This window comes from Periophthalmus magnuspinnatus, chromosome 13, assembly GCF_009829125.3.
Source record: "Periophthalmus magnuspinnatus isolate fPerMag1 chromosome 13, fPerMag1.2.pri, whole genome shotgun sequence".
NCBI lineage: Eukaryota > Metazoa > Chordata > Actinopteri > Gobiiformes > Gobiidae > Periophthalmus > Periophthalmus magnuspinnatus.
In genome coordinates this window covers 6,274,843-6,293,455 of record NC_047138.1, presented here as the reverse complement: position 1 = coordinate 6,293,455, position 18,613 = coordinate 6,274,843, and the positions used below count along the sequence as shown (strand labels likewise).

The 18,613-nt window shown below is 39.6% G+C and overlaps 3 protein-coding genes across 4 annotated transcripts; 1 reads left to right on the top strand and 2 right to left on the bottom strand.

The window, feature by feature from the left end:
* Window positions 1-933: 933 nt before the first annotated feature.
* Window positions 934-9,736, top strand: rasgrp4 (RAS guanyl releasing protein 4). 2 transcript variants are annotated; one of them, XM_055225775.1, is made up of 17 exons: window positions 934-1,316; window positions 4,350-4,525; window positions 5,175-5,296; window positions 5,449-5,504; window positions 5,598-5,729; window positions 5,855-5,996; window positions 6,076-6,249; window positions 6,343-6,459; window positions 6,572-6,847; window positions 7,312-7,392; window positions 7,639-7,743; window positions 7,860-7,969; window positions 8,056-8,206; window positions 8,290-8,326; window positions 8,852-8,980; window positions 9,050-9,228; window positions 9,294-9,736. In XM_055225775.1, the coding sequence occupies exons 1-17, from the start codon at window positions 1,300-1,302 to the stop codon at window positions 9,402-9,404; spliced, it is 2,115 nt and encodes a 704-aa protein (XP_055081750.1). In that variant the 5' UTR covers window positions 934-1,299; the 3' UTR covers window positions 9,405-9,736. The 2 variants fall into 2 exon arrangements, with proteins under 2 accessions (XP_055081750.1, XP_033832616.1); XM_033976725.2 differs by lacking the exons at window positions 934-1,316; window positions 4,350-4,525; window positions 5,175-5,296 and having other exon boundaries at window positions 5,302-5,504; window positions 5,579-5,729.
* Window positions 9,737-9,817: 81 nt separating this feature from the next.
* On the bottom strand, window positions 9,818-16,926 carry hnrnpul1 (heterogeneous nuclear ribonucleoprotein U-like 1). The gene is made up of 16 exons (XM_033976723.2): window positions 16,857-16,926; window positions 16,142-16,407; window positions 15,777-16,025; window positions 15,429-15,633; window positions 15,253-15,326; window positions 15,027-15,166; window positions 14,821-14,920; window positions 14,622-14,734; window positions 14,283-14,546; window positions 14,066-14,188; window positions 13,865-13,993; window positions 12,393-12,561; window positions 11,503-11,769; window positions 11,282-11,430; window positions 10,662-10,889; window positions 9,818-10,591 (listed from the first exon to the last, which is right to left on the bottom strand). Exons 2-16 carry the CDS (start codon window positions 16,374-16,376, stop codon window positions 10,481-10,483), a joined length of 2,556 nt encoding a protein of 851 aa, XP_033832614.1. The 5' UTR covers window positions 16,377-16,407; window positions 16,857-16,926; the 3' UTR covers window positions 9,818-10,480.
* Window positions 16,927-17,130: 204 nt separating this feature from the next.
* On the bottom strand, window positions 17,131-18,573 carry opa3 (outer mitochondrial membrane lipid metabolism regulator OPA3). The gene is made up of 2 exons (XM_033976961.2): window positions 18,391-18,573; window positions 17,131-17,866 (listed from the first exon to the last, which is right to left on the bottom strand). Exons 1-2 carry the CDS (start codon window positions 18,530-18,532, stop codon window positions 17,538-17,540), a joined length of 471 nt encoding a protein of 156 aa, XP_033832852.1. The 5' UTR covers window positions 18,533-18,573; the 3' UTR covers window positions 17,131-17,537.
* Between the last annotated feature and the right edge of the window lie 40 nt (window positions 18,574-18,613).

The window sequence follows — 18,613 nt, the reverse complement described above, 5'->3', positions numbered from 1 at the left end:
CAAACTGAATTAAGACAAATTATACTCTTGCCAGGATAATCCTACCACCTGATTTAATTTTCACATTAGTCATATGGATCCAGATGGCCATGTCATTGTTAAGCCAAAACGTGAAACTGAACGTGTGAATCTTAAATATATATAGGCTATTCCTCTATAGGCCTACATTATTACAGCCAATAATCCTGAAATAATGATAAAGTACTTTTTTTATTATATTTCAGACCAGAGACACAACAGAAATTGTCCTCAAATGGCATTATGAAAAGGATAGGGACTAATGGAAATGAGCACACAAGATGTAATGTAGGTTTTCTGGGCTTGGATGCTATAGGTCTATGGGATTCTGGCTTGGTGTATTTGTTCATACTCTTCAATGCCATATCGCACTTTCCCTTCCAGACAGTCGGCTTCCTGCTGAAGAGAAGGCACCTCTGCAGCCTTCGGGACATTCATGTGCCCTGTTTGGACGTCTCTTCCTCCTGGTGTCTATTAACAAGGATGCCTTTGAGACCCCTGTCCAGCTGCACCACTGCATTCACCAGCACAGACACTACCTCCAGTGTAACCACTTGCTTATTTAGAAATGACACAGCCAGTTAGGTAAGATAGCTCCTAAAAAACTAACAAACAGTGTAGATCTCAATAAAAAAATGGTTTGATTAAAGTTTAAAAATCTGTAAAAATTGTAAAAATGTCATTTAGGCGTGACACTTTGATGCACAGCTCTCACTTCCTGGAGTAAGCTGATGGCACTCAGTTGATTGCTCATCATTATCTTGCTCTCGTACTAGACTTCCTCTGCTGGCACTGCTCATATGCACTAATATGCCTCTATGTTTCTGTCTTTCTGTCAGGGCTCACCCCTCCCCCTTGTGATCACACAAACCCTCACACAAACTGATGTGAGTTCCCCTATCTGTCAGAGCCAGTTCCTCCATTTAGTAAGATGTAGACTTGTTTATGCTAAGGGACAAGCCAGTGAGTTTGTTGGTGCTTCTACTTTATTTTGACACCAAAGAGTTTTTTCTTCCAATGTGTATGCTTTTTTGCAGGCCAGGGTGGTTTTACTTTTTGTTGCAGATGTCACAGTATTCTGAAGTGGAGTAAGGTCTTTTGTGACCGGTCTGTCCTCACCCTCTGCAGCAGTTGGTCCTGTGCCCTTGTTCTGTCCTGGGCAAACAAACACATGAGAGGAGGAGAGACGGGGTCAAGCATGGAGCTGTAGAGACACGCTCAAATGTCCATGTGGATCATCATCTGCACACGAGGTGGATTACCCTGGAGAGGAGCACGGCAATGAACAAGACCAAGAGGTACTTTCACACACTTAATGTTTGGTAGAAAGTGTATTGGACTAAGTAAATGTCACCAGTGAGTGATGAAGTTATGGCTTCTGTCAGAGCCGTGAGTACTCAGGGAAACGCATTTACATTTAGTTCCACCTGTTCTGTGTAGTATTGTTTGTTGGTGGAAGATTATGCTGATCTGTCATCAGTAGAGGTATTGTGTTGGATCTGCCGTTATAGATACAGGCACTGAATGAGCAACATAGTAACATGAAATTGAAATACTGACATATTATGCTAGTTGAATAGTTGCTAGTAGCTGAAGTCTTAGTTAATGCACAACTCAGAGCAGTCTGAGTTTTAATGTGTCACTTGCTGCTGGTGTGGCTGCTATCACAGCTCTTATCAGGTGATCTGAAAAAGTTTATGTTAAGGTAGTCTGAAAAGTGTCTGAATTAAGGTGAACAAATTAGTGTGTTCCAGTGGTTCTGCACAGCATTTGTACAAATATTATATGAAAATATTTTTTGACCAAATTGACATAGTCAGTAAAAGTCATATAAAGTGGCACATTTTGCTCTCTCATGTTTTAAAAACCTATGCAGAATCTATTGGAAAAAATAACAGAGTAACAAAGTAATAGTCTGTTATTGACCACCTCTCATGGACTATTGGCACTGTTAGTTCTGGGTAATCCTAGACTAAATTTCTGTACTATAAGTCAGTTTTTACCAAAGGGCTTGAGGGCTCTCTGCTGTGGATGCATCCCCTCAGTGTGTGGGGGAGAGATAGGCAGGTTGTGAGAGACTGGGGGCTGAGAGGGAAAAAGAGCATCACACAAACAAGCCCTTCAATGGACTTGAGCTTCAATTAATCAATTAAGCAAAGAAAGCGAGGAATTTGCATATTCCCCCACCAGTGTGAGAATCAGGAGGGAGGACCAGTGCTGCCGCCAGTAGCCTGACATGATGGGAATGGGAGAGAGAGAGGTGGTCTGGTGGTGGGAGTAGAGCAGGGGGTTGGGGGGGGTCTTTCCAAAGAACAAGTGAAACTGTTTTCTGAATCCTCTGAATAGAAGAGGGATGAAAAAGGACAAAATACACAGGAAGACTGTGTGACATAAAATATATTGTAAAAATACATCTAAGATTAAGGAGAATAGTCCTGAACATTCACGTCAAGTACCACACTAGACTGTTTGACAATTTTGTGTAATTAATAAAGCCAAAATCAGCATGAAGCAGCTCAGGAAAACCGCAGAGCTTGATATAACACATTTTGGCCCCTAACACTTTTTAGCAACTTTAACCAGTTAAATTTTATGCATAGTCCCTCCAACCTTGACGTATTCTACTATCTTAACTACATTTGTAGTTACATTTAATCCCTCTTGGATCTTTGAATCAATATAATAGTTTAATGCCAAATGTGCATATTTTAATACAAACTATACACCAAACCATAATATATTATTATAACCATAATAGTGGCTAACCCAAAATGGCTAGTTACTTTTGAAAGGCTAGCCACAGTGAGGAACAGCTATTCTTTACTCTAACCATTACCTAAATGAGAGTTTGTCTTTTATTACATTATGTGCTATATTTATGTTTTGCATAGGAGGCACCAACACTAGAGTTATGGATCCGCTATCGCTCTATCTGCTGCAGTACAGAGATAAGATAATGCTAAACTGAAAATTGTATTACCTGCTATACACTGATGGGGAAATTCCCTTTGAACATCATGACATCAGTGACATTTCAGCACCAGCATTTTGACTATGTGTCAGTCTCTGTTTAGATAAGGAAGGAGTTTATTGACTTATATTGCCTTATTTACGTTTTAAATTTTGTTTTCATAAGTTTCATAGGCATGGAATTTGCACTATTAAAATTCATTGACAATGACACTGGTGAAAAGTTATGGATGTACAGCAGGGAAATGAAACAGGAAGTAACAGGAGTGTTAGCTTTTGCATTTGCTTAAAGCTACCACAGACCTGAAATTAAGAAAATTTGTATTGGCATCAGTGGTGTCACGCTATTCAAGCCAAGGGCATCTAACATAAAGTATGCCTACAAAATGTATTTGTTTACATATAATAAAGGTTATTACAATACACTTAATACCGTACATTCTGTGCTTTTGGCTGTTAATGTTGTGTCCAAATGAAGCACAGAGCAGGGACTAATGGGGGGTTTTGTTGTCCCGCAGGTGCCAGTCTCTGCACATTGCCCCTTGTCCTAGATTAATCCAGGCCTAACTGTAGGGGAAACTGCACACTGTAACTATTAAAAGGAACAGTACATTACAGGACACCATGTCACCCCTGCATGTATCTATTAGTGCATTTGTTCTTCAATTAATTTGATTGTGTGAACATTATATGCATATCATATTATAATTGTGTTTTTGAAAATGAGAGTCTGCTAGGGAAATGATCCACACACACAAACGCAGGTCTAGAGAAGGGGATGTAGGTCTGGCCATTCAGGGAACTTGTCACCAGTTCTCTGAAGTCACACACAGTTTCCTGGTAATGTCATCACATTAGCTGCTGTGTGGAGAACACATTTTTGCTTCACAACATCGCATACTACACTTCTCTAACAAGAGGTTAACCATCTCCCGGATGCAATACTTAACAATAGAGTACATTACACTCAAAATACTCAGTTAACATTAATGTCAAGGTTTAAAAGAGTCAGATACTTGTGAAATAAGACATTGCTAAACTGAAGATAAGAGGAAGTAACAATCGCATCATGGAAAAAAAAAAAAATCACAACTGCAATAGTTTTTACACTTTCATCCACTATTACGTTATGAGACAGTGTGACACTTTGTTCTGTCTAAAATCATACTCTTTTGAAAGCCTCAAGTATTGATTGGGCTTCAGTGTAACAAATGTAATACTACATCCTTTAAATCGCACTTTCCACCCATTTGGTTTAGATAAGGCTAGTCAGTCAGTTTGTGTGGCAGATGCTGACAATACCTTACCACATAAAACAGTTTATTTGGCATTACATTTGCATATCTATCCTTCTTTTTCAGAAAGCCCAATGTGGAGAGCTCTGTTGAACTGAAGAGCAAAAAACTGGTCCAGAGGAGGAGAAACACATGTCCCAGTCCTCAGGACATCAGTCGGGCCCTGCAGAGCCCCACTCCTGCCCCCAGCATCAGTGCAGCCAGCCTGGACGAGCTCATACAGCGTTGCCTCAACAGCTTTGGTCAGTCTCTGTCTCTGGAGCTTCGTCCCAAACTTTGCATGTGTCTTCATTAGCAGTGGTTTATATAAGTGAAGGATGATGTAGTGCAGAGGATCTAGAGGCTGAAAAGAGACCAGGGAGAGAAACAAAGGGAACTCTCACACGATCCAGCTTTGTTCTTTTGGGCATCATAGGGCTTTCCTCTCATATTAAACATACTTTCACTATACTTATCTCTTGCTCAGTCACAACAAACAAAGGTTACTTTCACTTTACATAGAATATTGGAGGTTATTGTGACAAGGGTAAATAAAATGCTCCATACTGCAGTTGTTTTGTTTGGACAAGGATCACTTTGCATTTTGTCTTCAAATAGAAGAGAATACACAGTGAATTCAGATATCTTCAGATATCTAAGTATGTGCTACTTATAGACATGAACCATGATTACTGGTATACATGTACACACGCTTACATGAACCCACAACCTAGGAGTAGCTTTTTTTGTATTCTCTGACTTGTTTCTTAAAGTTATCTGCCAATCACTGCATATTTTAGTGAATATTAAAATGGATTAATTATGTGTGTATGGATGTTTTATTTTCTTGATAAGAGTAGTGACCAAAATTTCCTCGGCTTCCTCTCAAGCTATTTTTTCTGATTTTTGCAGATTCAGAAGGGAAGATTTCCAGCCCCAGAGGGTCCCAGCTTGTGCAGATGGTCCTGATGATGCACATGTGGGTGGTGCCATCACAAACATTTGCCCAGAAACTTCTTACTCTATATCCTTCAGTTTGAATCTCAGTCCTCTGCTTTGGATCACATGGTCACACTTAATAATCAGCTCTGGAAACAGCTAGGGCTTTGTTCTGCTTAAGAAAAGCACATTGAAATAACTGCTGCTGGGTTGTAATGGGTCCTTGACTCTAGCCCCCACATATAAGGACTGTCCCAGTGACAAGAGAGGACTGAGGAGGTCACAGATCTTGCACCTTGTCAGGTGAGTAAGGACATGCACCCAAGTGTGGTAGAACTGGTTTGGCTGCTCTTTTTGCGAATAGTAAACATATTTAGTGTAATGCTTCATGGCAAGGTGGTGGATCAGCCAGTTCCCGGCGGTGTTTGAGACAGAACCTCTCCTGGAGCAGACCATGGGGGACCTGTGGGCCCTGGTGTGCTCAGATGGAGAAGAGGCACACTCCCAGTTTATCGACACTTCCGGCCTGTGAGTCATGATGCACATTTGATTAGGGTCTAAATTTACTTTCTTGTTTATATATAGCAATGCACAGAACTATTCCATAAATATATATTTTTGTTTTGGTCCTTATTTACACATGTGATTCTTAGGAATCTTCATGAAAACATCTCTCAAGCACCCTCCCCCTCTGTGAAGAAAAGGAAAGTGTCTTTGATATTTGACCACATGGAGCCAGATGAAATGGCTGAACATCTCAGCTATCTGGAGTTTAAGAACTTCTGTAATGTTTCGGTATGTCTTACATGTCCTTGGGCATTTCTGTTCACGTAAACGTAAAGACTTGTGTTGTGACCTGTTAGTGTTTTTTCAGTTTCTAGACTACCGGAGCTATGTAGTGCGGGGGTCCGTGCGGGACAATCCTGCTCTGGAGCGGACTGTCATGATGTGTAATGGTGTTTCTCAGTGGGTTCAGCTCATGATCTTGAGCCGGCACACAGCCCAGCAGAGGGCGCAGGTCTTCACCAAGTTCATTCATGTGGCACAGGTAACAACACATCACATAAACTGATTAAGAGGCCTACAAGAATGTTCTGGGCTAGCCAAGAACTGCTTTGTTTTCAACCTCTTTCATTGGCAGAAACTACGTGCTCTGCAGAACTTCAACACTCTAATGGCTGTAACAGGAGGTTTATGTCACAGTTCAATTTCCCGTCTGAAAGACACCTATAACCTGCTGCCTCCTGATGTCACAAAGGTATTTTTAATTTGTCATCTTACAAAAATCTTACAAAAGTATTGAAGAAAATGGAGAGAGACTTTGATGAGTGAAATTATTGTTACCGATGTACATGTGTGTGTCCTTACAGGCCCTTAATGAGATGACAGAGTTACTTTCTTCTCGCAGCAACTACATCAACTACCGGCGAGTTTATAACGAGTGCAGTGGTTTCAAAGTGCCAATCCTCGGGGTTCACCTCAAGGATCTGATTTCTCTAAACGAGGCCTTGCCAGACTACATAGACAATGACAAGATCAACCTGAGCAAGCTCCAGCACTTGTACAGCAACATCAATGACCTGCTGTTGATCCACAGCTGCACACCACCTTTTGAGGCCAACAAAGATCTGCTCCACTTGCTCACAGTAAGTGGTCTATACAAAAATAGTATGATTATTATTATTATAACACACATACGTGTATTCATACTGTTAATCAGACCAAGCCAAGCCAATTATCATATAATTTATGTATTAATACATAATGTAGTAGTACAATAAGTATGTAAAGGTTTTAAAATATTGGTAATCACATCATCTCCTGAAGTCCTTTATTAGTAAACGTGTTAGTAAAGAGTGCATTTTTGTAGATTTTTTTAAAGTTACTTACTTTATAAGGCCTGGTTGTTTTTTGGAACTGGCATCATTAAATAAATCTCCTCATATTATAAATAATCCTGAAACTAGACATTTTATGATTATGTGAATGTGTATGATTGGTAAGTGTACAATGAATCTATGGAAAGGAAATTGTATTTACATACTTATATTATTATATTTATATTATATATATATATATATATACATATTTTTTTTTATTTCTGCCTTAGCTATCTCTAGACTTATATTACACAGAAGATGAAATATATGAACTTTCTTACACCAAGGAGCCCAAGAACCCCAAGATCCAGGTCAGTAGAAAAACACTGACAACCTTTTGCTGATTATTGCTTTTTACAGTTACAAAACAAGGGACATTTTTTGAGCTTATCGTGGGTGTAACTGCAAAACAGAGGTCAGGCACTAGTACTGAATTACATCAATGTTAACCACATCAAAGCACCATACGTTACAGAGCCATGTAATGTGGTGGGTGTGCTCTACTTGTTTCTCCTTCGAACTGTCTAAAAGGTCTTCTCTATGTGCTTTTTCCACAGCCTGTAGCTCCAGTTAAACCACCAGTAGTAGCCGAGTGGGGATCAGGGGTGACTCCCAGGCTTGATCCAGACACCATATCCAAACACGTCAAACAAATGGTGGACGTAAGTAGAAAACTGCTCTTTCACTTCCTTATTAGTGAGCAAGTCAAAGCAGAACAGCCAAACTTCTAGAGAAGCCTAATATGGCATTCACAATATGACTCTGTTGCCACCTACAGTCTATAATGAAGAACTACGACCAGAATCAAGATGGCTACATATCACTGGAGGATTTTGAAAAAATTGCTGCCAACTTTCCTTTCTCATTCCGTACACATGAAACTGACAGGTTAGAAAAATAAGTACAACTCCATACAACTATGCCTATTGTAATTCTCCAACAGTCACTCATTTTATTTTTTTCTCAATCATAAGGTTGGGAGAAATAAGTCGTGATGAAATAACCTCTTACTTCATGAGGGGAATGTCTGTATGTGCCAAACTTGGATATAACTTCAACGACACACATAATTTCCATGAAACAACATACAAGCGGCCAACATTTTGTGACCACTGCGGAGGATTTGTGAGTCTTGCTGTGTCTTCCTGCTACAGAATGTAAAACATTTATAGATATGTTTATTAATAAGGTTTTTGCATTTCTTTTAGCTATGGGGTGTCATCAAACAAGGCTTTCATTGCAAAGGTGAGGCCATGACAATAAATTGCATTCATGCTCTGGAATTTTGTTATAATAATTTCAGATGTTATTATTTATAAGGCATTAGCTCCACAAACTTTCCATATTAATTATTTGGTTTAAAGTCCTTTCAACTGATAACAATCATCTTTATTTATGCTAACAGAGATGATGTATTAAAAAAAAAAAGGCTTATCAGTTTTTGTTTCACATGGATAGGCCTTACCTTTTTTTTTTTTACTCTACTTCTCACTTTTTAACTCTTGTATATTGTACTAATGTGATGTATTTGTTGTACACTTTTTACCTGCCTGGGGACTGCGGATGTAAATTAGCTCTGTAGCTATAATCCGGCATATTTACATTTGTTTACAACAGATGTTCATTAATGTGCATTGTCCCTATCAAATAAATAATAAAAAAAAAAAAACAAAACACATATGAACAGCAAATTGCAACACAGAATTCTGACATGACCTCCAGCTCATTATTACTATTATCATGTCTTAAAAAACGTTTTTCTTTTTCTAGACTGTGGGATTAATTGTCACAAACACTGCAGAGACGTTGTGGGAAGTGAGTGCCTAAAAAAAGACAAAAATACTAGTTCCTGCCCATGTACTCCTGGTCCAGACTCTAAAACCAAGAGCAACAGCTGGAGTATGTATCTTTGATGTATTATGTACCATCTGTCATATCATATTTTTAAATTCTAATGTCTATTTGCAGATTCAGAGGAGGATACCTTTGTATTCCCCCAAAGCAATGATGTCTGCAAAAATAACAATAAAGACTTTAGGCTACTGGACCGCTCTACTCAAACAGACCCGGGAGTTTGGACACCGGACAAAAAGGAGAAAAGGCCACACCATCCACATTCATTTATACATGGTTCTCTAGATAGAAAGGTAGGCGGATATTCACAGCTGGGAATATTTTGTTTGTTCAGGTAATGGTAATTTCTGTTACTCAGGTCCACACTCTGCCACAAAGGAACCGTGGCGGGTCTGAGCCTGTCTGCTTCTTGCAAGAGAAGATGGAGGAACTACATCTTAATAAAGACAAAAGCCGAGAGCCAGACTAAACCAAGTCTGTGGGAAAAAAATATTCAGATATGGGACTGTTTATCCTACTTTGTGCTGTACCATGTTTTTCCAACAAAGTTGTGCTTGTCTTAGTTGCAGTTTACAGTTGGGGCTTAAAAATGTATTTTATTTTAATTTATGAACTTCTCATTCAGTTCTCTGTTTCATTGGTGCTACCATCTTCAGCAAATGGATTTGCAGCTGAATGCATAACTCTTAAATGTTCAGAACACATAAGTCAAGGTAGAATCCTTCTGCAACCAACATACGACAAGGATGATTGTTAAATGTAAATGAGAAAAATCTGACAAAATGTTTTAATGGGCTATATCTGTGGCACATTGTACAATTCATCATACTGTGCTTGTAGTCACATTTTATTTGTGTTGGGGATAAGAAAAAAACACAAATATAAAAATCCACCAGCAATCAAATTGCATTTATTGTATAAAGACAAGACAGCTTTGTTACTTGTTCAATTTTCTGTAAAAAAAAAAAAAAAAAAAAGGGTTGTCACAATAGGGTTCAACTACAGGGCACAAAAAAAGCACTTTTGACTACGTAAGCATGACATGGTCTAAAAAACAAAAAGCAGATTAACATTTAAATACTAGGGTATCAGCATAAAATGTGTTAAAATAAAAATGTGCCTACAGCTCTCCATCTCAAACAGAAAAATGGGGGATAAAGATTAAAAACATGCATTCTGCTCTCATAAGCAGCAGAGTATTTTATATAGATTTTTCCTGCCTGGCCCTATTGTCCACACTGTACAGACTACAATTTATTGTATCGAAATGTGACCAATGCTCAACCTGCAGACATTCATCTTCAATACACATTAAATGTTTTGAAACCCATTTTCTACCACCATAGAGCCACTGATTAGAGTAAGACTTCTTCATAAATCAAAAGAAAAAACATCAATCTGTACACAAATTGTCTACATTAACTGGTGAAGAATGGATATTTATGTGTTAGGATATTCTAGGTGACTTAATGACTGTACAAATTCAACTTGCAGCAGAGGTCAGAAGTGTCAGACACATGGGAGCGGGCTGTAGTACAGGTACATTTATTGAGAACCAGAGGAAGAGCCTTGGCCCTGTCCATAGCTGCCATACTGACTGTAATACTGGTTCCACTGATTCTGGTTTTGGTAGTACTGCTGCCACTGCTGAGCATACTGTTGAAAGAAATTATTTGTTAGTCAAATGCAATACAAAGTTTATAAGCAGTGTGGATAGTAGAGCTACCTGCTGATACTGCTGGTTGTAGCTCTGCTGTTGTTGCTGTGACTGCTGCGCTGGGGCCGGTGCTGGCGGGGCCTGTGCTGGCGGCTGTTGCTGGCTGTACGTTTGAGCAGAGGCGGCCGGCTGGCTGTAGCTCTGACTGTAGCCTGGGTACTGGCTGTAATTACCGTAGTAACCCTGGTTGTAGCTGCCCTGATTGTAGCTGCCCTGGTTGTATCCCTGCCCATAACCCTGATGGAAAAACATTCAGATGATACAGTTTGCATTTGACTTGTGACTAAGGGTGGAATGAGAATTTCCACAAGATGAGACACGAGATTGGGTCAACAATAACAAGACAAAATGCAATTTTGCCATTATTTATAATAAGAAATTGAATGCGTCACCATTCTTGATTTTCTTTAACACTTTTGCTGTCACAATAGGACTTCCCGGAACTATAGCTTCTCAAGAAATGCACCTCAGCACTCAACCTCTTTTTTTTGTCAATCCAAATGTACACACGGAAAATAATCTCAAGATTGTATTCCACATGTGTGCACAATCTTGTGGCTATTTTGTCTCACAATTTCTTATCCCATCCCTATATATGGCAAATAGCATGAAGATGATGAGAGAACTACCTGACTGTATCCACCCTTATTGTAAGGAGCTGTGCGATAGTTGTAGCTTCCACTAGGTGGCTGATTGCGGTTGTATCCACTTCGTGAATCAGGTGCATCTCTGTAGCTGTTACCCCAACGATTCTGGTTATAGCCTCCTCGACTATAACCTGAAAAAAATGACATGCTAAAATAAGTGTCTGAACCTCAATAAAAACAAAAAATAAAATAAGCTGCATTACCTCCATGGTATCCTCCACTTTCCCCACTGCGGTTTGAGTAGCCACCACGGGGACCATCACGGTTGTCATAGCGCTGGAAGTTGCCGCCACCACCACCGCGACCTCTGAACCCGCCCTGTCGGTTGTCGAAGCGCTTGTCTGGGGGTGGTCCAGCCTTACGGCCCTCCTCGTTGTACTGCTTCAGCAGCTTTTCAGCATCCTCTCGCTGCAGTTCGGCGAACGTCACCTCCTCCAAGAAGTCACACACTTCTGGCAGAGTAAAGTTGGCTTTGGTGGTCACAGGCCATCAGAGGAGATGATTGATTCAGAGAGAAGAGGAGAGGTAGCAGAGGGGCAAGCAGCCACACCACCAGAAGACAAACAAAAAATAAATTACAACCTTACAGTGTCAGCAAAACCAATACAAGATGATTGCAGATGGTGGGGTAAAAAGACAAACATTACCTCCAGGAAATAAAGGAGGAAACATTTGTTCAAAAGAAAAGAACAGGAATTCAGTAGGAAGTAGATACAGGGGACAAAATGAATAACTAGGGAATGGTGTGAAAGGAAAACAGTTCTGCAAACCAAGCCAATTTACAGCATAAATGCCATTTAGTGAAATTACTTTTATGCCAATTGTGCAGCAAATAACTAACTAGACCCTTTTCAGGTCTAAGACCCAGTTTGCAGTTCATATGGAAAAAAAAGAAAAGTATGGTATATTGCAAATAGTTGGGGGAAAAACATAAAATTTGTGTAGATTATTAAAAATATCCAAGTTCTGATAACTGGCCAAAGTTTATGATGGGGTAAGGGGGAGGGGACATCTTCCAAGTTTGATTTAGAGACACATAGATAAAGTAAAAAGTAGATCTGGTGTTTATTTGTAGCTTCCACAGCATTCCTACCTTTCATTTCTAAAACGGCATGATCGGGCACATCCTTCCCCTGCTCATTGGTTTGCTTTAACGTTCGCTCTTTTAAATCCTCGTCCGTGGGACAAATTACAATAGCCTTGCGTTGAAAACCTTCAAAAGGACGCATTTTTCGTCTCCTTGCTGATCCATATACATTTGTCTAGCAATGGTGACAAGAAAGAAGTAGAAGCTTGTTTGTTATTGTTAACTTGTTAAGGGCTTTCCACTGGAAGGAAGCTGGAATCCTGCAATAATGAAGTGAGAGAGGTTTGACTGATGTCAGGCTACGGTTTTACTCAAGTGCTAATGGCCTCTCATCACTCCACAGACTTACCTTCATTCTGTAGCATCTAGAGCAAAGTACTTAACAGTGTGTGTGCTAGTTTCAGGGAACCCCAAAAATGTGTCCATGAAAGCAGCTGAACCCATGACCACCAAATTAACAGATTTGATTATGCAATTTACACGTATATGTGCAATTGTCAAGAAATACATCTGCAAAGGGGTTCAATTGTTTAGCGACAAGCTGTAAATCACATTCCATTCATGCAATTCTTTTGCCCATAATAGTGCAAGTATTTTAACAGTACAAGCACCATGCAAAATATTGAGCTAAATAGTGATGCAATAAATAATGTGTTTCTGTATACCAAGCATTTAGCAAGACCTGCATGTAAAAAAGCACAAACAACTATAAAGACCATTTTATCGGCAATGTTATCTGCAAGAGGGAGGGAACTGTGCTGAAACATTTTGTGTAGCAAAGGTAATTTTAAATCAGCAAACATGGCGTTATTGTTGGATCTGCCTACTGGGTTCCCTCACTTACCTTTACTTACCAAACAGCAGGTTTTCAAGTCCCCATGAAGACATCGGACAAACATATAAGACCTACCTTCTCATACTTACAGAGCCATGGATAGATCAGTTCCTGACCAACCTACCTAAAGCAGCTGTGCTGACCTCAAGGCTCTAGAAATTTAAAGTGGTTAGTCATTACTTACCTGAAAAGGCAACATAATAAAAATACACTTACAAGTTCCATGAATCTTACTTAAAATATCTTTCTAAAAATCAATTATCTCAGCCTTATAAAATTAGCAACAGAAGTTATTTTCTTACTCACCAGCCAGAGCTTACTTGTTTCTCAACATCTTAACATTGTCATGGTTTACTTATTCACAGTTTTCATATTCACAAGACAAACAAGATTGTTTTATGACAAGAAATAGCAAAGTGCAAAAATAATCTGAAGGATGAAAACATGAAATATTCTTTAACTTATGAGAGCCATTAATGTTTAAATATATGATAAGCAAGTGATAAAATGTTGATCAATGCTTCTTCTATCTACAATACACAGATCCCTGAAACATAAATAAAGTCCATTAGAAAGAGAGAGCATGACGGCACATTGGCGGGCTAAGTCCAGAACAGACACAATGTGGTTAAGAGTGCAGTACCTGATCGAGAATGTAGTTGCGTCTCTTGCGGGCGGCGATCTCAATTAAGCGGTTCAGACACTGAGTGGCCTGCTGAATCAGAGTATCCCAGCGACCAGAATAGTTCCTCTGGCGACGCAGACCCATCACCTTAACACAAAAATTATTAGCCACCAATCCCAAATACTTGAGGTAAAAAGGCTATTAAACATTTAATATTACCTTCATTTTGTCCATGATGGCATTTGTGCCCAGGACGTTGTATTTCTTCTCAGGATACGCTTCTGCATGCTTCATGGCCCAAGTGGTTTTCCCACAGGCAGGCAGGCCAACCATCAAAAGGATCTGAATTACACATGAACCCCCATGTTATTATAAGGCTCTATTACAGCAACAAATGGGTGAAGTTACCATACACAATACAACTGTCAAGACTTACCTCACATTCAGCTTTGCTGTCAGGTCCCTTGGTTCCCCTGATCTTATCTTCCAGGTTAATCTTGTCAATGTAGGTGTATCCCTCTGGAGGAGGGAAATAGGGCTCCTTCTGCCCAAAGTTGAACTCCACGGCACAGTTTTTCACCAGAACATGAGGGAACAAAGCACGACCTGCCAAAGCTTCTTTGGTTGTTCGGAAAGCCACTCCAAGTGAGACGCCATTCTTGGAATAGGACATTTCCACTTCATCGCCACTTTCAAAGTCCTGGAATAATAGAAGTCCATCAACTCATTAGCCTCAGTCAAGGTGAGTACTCTAGTAATCTTTAGAAATACTTACAATGTAACAACCAATGACATCATTTTCACCAAAGCGTTCACCATAATCTGCAAACTTGCAGTCGCTAGATTTCTTTCCTGTTCCTCCATACCCAAAAGAGAAAGGTTCCTCACCTGCAACAAAAAAAGATTGTGTTGTCCCAACTTAAATCAATATTTTTTTTTAGGATTTATTTTAAGTCTAGAAGATCTTGTCTCACCAAGCTGAGTGCTGCAGTGGTTGAGGGACCATCCAACTCTAACCACATGGGGGTCTGGTTCATTACTGGGCAGGTGTTTAACAGAAATTTCCTCATTGATCTAAGGAAAATTAAATATGTCATAATTAGTAAGTATGTAATATGTAAATATTTCAATATTTTGATATATTTCAAGGAGAAACATGCAGATGAAAGATTTTTTGTACCTTCATCTCATAACACACACGACCCTTAGTAACTCCATGAGAAGCCCGAGCTCCTGCCCACAGGTAAGCAAAGCCTTCAATGGTGAGAGGATAGCCACTGTAGCGATTGCGCGAGACTTTAAAATGCAAGTCACAGTTGTCTAAAATAAAACACACAAGAGTAGATTACAATTTAGGAAACCCCCAAGACAATTAAATATGTGCATATATATTGTAATTAACTCACAAGTATCAATTGTAACAAGGGTGTCATCAATCTTCTCCTCTTCATCTTCTGCAGGAGGCTGAGGTGTGCGTGATCTACAAAATTAAAAGTTTTTTTTAATGCAATATATAGATGCAAATATTTAGATATCACAAAGGTAAAACTAGCTAAAACTTCAAAGTTGCAAGCGTTCATACCGCTTTTCCTCACGATGTTCATAATAGCCATATCCTCGATTTTCTTCATATGGTCTCTTGCGGCCTTGAGGTCCACCTTTTCCACTCTCTGTTTTGACTTCAATTGGAGTGGCCCTCTCTTCACCACGCTGCTGCTGCTCCTGCTCCCTGTGACTACCCTGCTCCGCATCATCAGCATTTTCGGTTTTCACTTCAACTTTGATGTCTATAAAAACACAAGTGGAGGTAATGAATTACTATTTAGTTGAATATCAAAAAGGACAAAAACACTGCCCAATTGTCAACTCTCTTATATGAATGAACATGATCACAAAAAAAAGTTCAATACAGTATTGGATAATTACTAACTTTGTTTAATTTCAGGAGCTTCTGCTTCCTGCACAGGCTTTGTTTCTTCTGGCACAAAGTCAGATTTGGAAGTGTCAGCATCAGTTGCAAAGTCAGGCATGCTGTGGCTTGATTCAGTCGGTTGACTGTCGTATGCCTCACCATTGGCCTCTTCCTCCTCATAGTAGCCGCCAGAATCTCTACCTTCATCATAATCACCTTCTGGAACGTCATCATTACCATTTCCATTATCATAACCTTCAATTGGCTCTGAGTAAATAAAAGATAACACTTTCTGATGATTACAGTTAATTAAAAACTACATTGAGTTAAGACAAATGTATTCATCCACACTAACTTACAAAAAAAAAAACACTTAACGCTACCTTGTTGCACAGCCTCTTCGTCATCATTATCCTGATCGTCTTGGGGGTACTCCTCCATCCCCTGCTCCTCGTCCCCGTGATCCTCTATGCCCGCGGCGTCTGTCTGAGCCTCTTCCTCCAGAGCGGCTCTCAGCCTCTCCACCAGGTCAGCCTTAAGGCCCTTAGTGTCCAGGCCGCGTCGTTGGAGTTCCTCCTTCAACTCATTCACCTTCAGTTTCTTCACGTCAATATCCATGATTGCAGCTATCTGAACCCTTCCTTTGTTGCTGTATAATAAATTGTGAGGTGAATACGCACATATCATTTAGTAAAATACGGTTTATTATGCGACAAGCGAGCTAACGCTATGCTAAAGTAGCTAACCTTATTAGCTACATGTTTTAACACATGCACCACTATATAATAATACGACGTTAATATGCATACACGTAGAATTTATACTTGAACATCTCAAACTACCCTCTCAAAGTGCAACAATATTTCTTCTTTTTTCTCACAAAGCAGCGTAAACTGATGCTAACAACAATAGCATAACCTAGCGTGTGCTACTTTAAGAATATTTGTTGCACGCAAAATATTAGTATTTTGAAAAATGTCCTTTTAGAGACAAGAATAATTCTTCACATAATGCTTTTTAGAAGACATCTTAACACTATGCATGCACTCGTGAACTCCGTGCAAAGACTATTTTGATGAAAACAGAAACGAGGCCTACCTGCTCTCACCCGAGATGCGCGGGTCCAGGGTGAGGAAGAATGTGTGAGCGCAGATAGCGCCGCCTGGCGGCCGAAGGCCAGACCGGAAGAGCAACGTTTAAGTTCATTTTACACAGTACAGTCAATTGCAGTGATATGCCATTGCTTTTACTGATCTGATAATTTTATGATTGTGTTTCACAAAAGTCGTATACCTGACGATGTATTTGCATCAAAATTATTCCAAGGACACGTTTACTAACAAAACACAACACCAACAAGACAAGTGCACCATGTCTTTATTACAAGTCCAAAAGACATACAATGAATGAACCCCCAGTCAACTTGGCATTTAAATTAAGATGACACAAGCATGAAATGTTAAATGCTTTAAACAGGCACTGAAAATACAAATATTTTGTGCCAAAATATTACCAACATATCACATTGACTATTCACTGTTTAATTGTCCCCTTTGATTATTTTTTACAATAAACATGCTCACACCAATAAATGTACTATGAATATCATAGCATCACCTCACGCAATTACTTGCTCAAAACTTGAGCCAATTATACCACCCAAGCTCACAGCACCTGGATATGCCTTTTCCCTTGTCTTCCTCTCTATGAGAAGCAGAGGATTGTGCATAATGCAGGACTGTGATCAGACTGCAAAGAACATTGTGCAACCTGCTCTTGTCACTTTTTAGAAGGGAGTGGGAAAGACAACAGTTGTCGATTGACTTCTCGTAACTGGGCATCTAGTGTCTCTGTGGTTAAAGTCAGTTCTGCAAGTTGAGTCTGTAAGCTTGTGATTGTAGCATTCAGCTCGTCTTCTTTGCGACGTGAGTTAGCAGCTTGTCTGCTGTATTCAAGTACCATACAACCACCTCCAATAAGAAAGATGATTGCTTCTCCCAGTAATTCTGCACCAAGTTCTGCAGCTGATTCCTCATTCAGCGGTTTAATAGTTGCACCTCGAAAGCCCATGATTCGCATCTTTGTTCGCATCTCAATCCAATGGTACACTGGAAAAAAATAAATAAAAGATATAGTTAATAAATTGAGCCAACAGATACTGATAGAAGGTTCGTAATTTAAGATCATCAAGTAGATGCGTCCTTTATGTACAATCCAATACACTGCTGTTGCCCAATCAAGTAGCAACCATCCCAAGATTTAGTAAATTGATTTATGTTGTTTGTATTTTGTTTCTATTTTTATCATAAATCATAATATTTTAACAACATAGAGAGCAATGTTGGAATTTTGTGTCCATCTACTTTCTAGGACTATAAATAGTTATTATAATAAATCGATATTTTAGTAAGAAAAATGTATATGTAGACACTCCTTGTTCAATGACAACTAGGTCCCGCCTCTTAGGAATAGTCTTCCTCTGATTGGGCTAAAAGATAAATAGGTGGTTCTGATTGGACAATGTGTTGTTAAACTAAAATCTGATTGGTTGCAAACGTCCCCACTTGCTTTCCTGACAATCCTGACACAGTGAGCCAGCGGTCATTCATGTGATTTTTTTTAGTTTACTCACATTGTGCCGGCGGTAGACAGATGTAAGTTTTAAAGAATTCGCTTCTTCGAGCTCCAGCCTTGATACGGTTTGCCACAGGTTTGCTCATCTGTCTTACACCAAGGTAGAGGAGCTTGGCGATGGGGAAGGCACCGACAACCATCTTGGCGGAAACGCTTCACTGAGGGGCGGGGCACGCACAGGGGTTACGTGATGACGTCATGATGTACTGAAAGAAATAGAA

Bases quoted from the DNA above. Each gene is read 5' to 3' on its own strand.
- opa3 (XM_033976961.2), bottom strand. From the start codon at position 18,532: ATGGTTGTCGGTGCCTTCCCCATCGCCAAGCTCCTCTACCTTGGTGTA. The intron at 17,867-18,390 runs GTGAGTAAACTA...ATTTTTTTCCAG, and splicing joins CTGTCTACCGCCGGCACAAT to TGTACCATTGGATTGAGATG.
- rasgrp4 (XM_055225775.1), top strand. The intron at 6,460-6,571 runs GTATTTTTAATT...GTGTCCTTACAG, and splicing joins TGCCTCCTGATGTCACAAAG to GCCCTTAATGAGATGACAGA. The intron at 8,981-9,049 runs GTATGTATCTTT...GTCTATTTGCAG, and splicing joins AACCAAGAGCAACAGCTGGA to ATTCAGAGGAGGATACCTTT.
- hnrnpul1 (XM_033976723.2), bottom strand. From the start codon at position 16,376: ATGGATATTGACGTGAAGAAACTGAAGGTGAATGAGTTGAAGGAGGAA. The intron at 15,634-15,776 runs GTTAGTAATTAT...GTGTTTTTATAG, and splicing joins AGCTCCTGAAATTAAACAAA to ACATCAAAGTTGAAGTGAAA. The intron at 13,994-14,065 runs GTAATATTAAAT...TTTTGTGTTAAG, and splicing joins CCATCATGGACAAAATGAAG to GTGATGGGTCTGCGTCGCCA.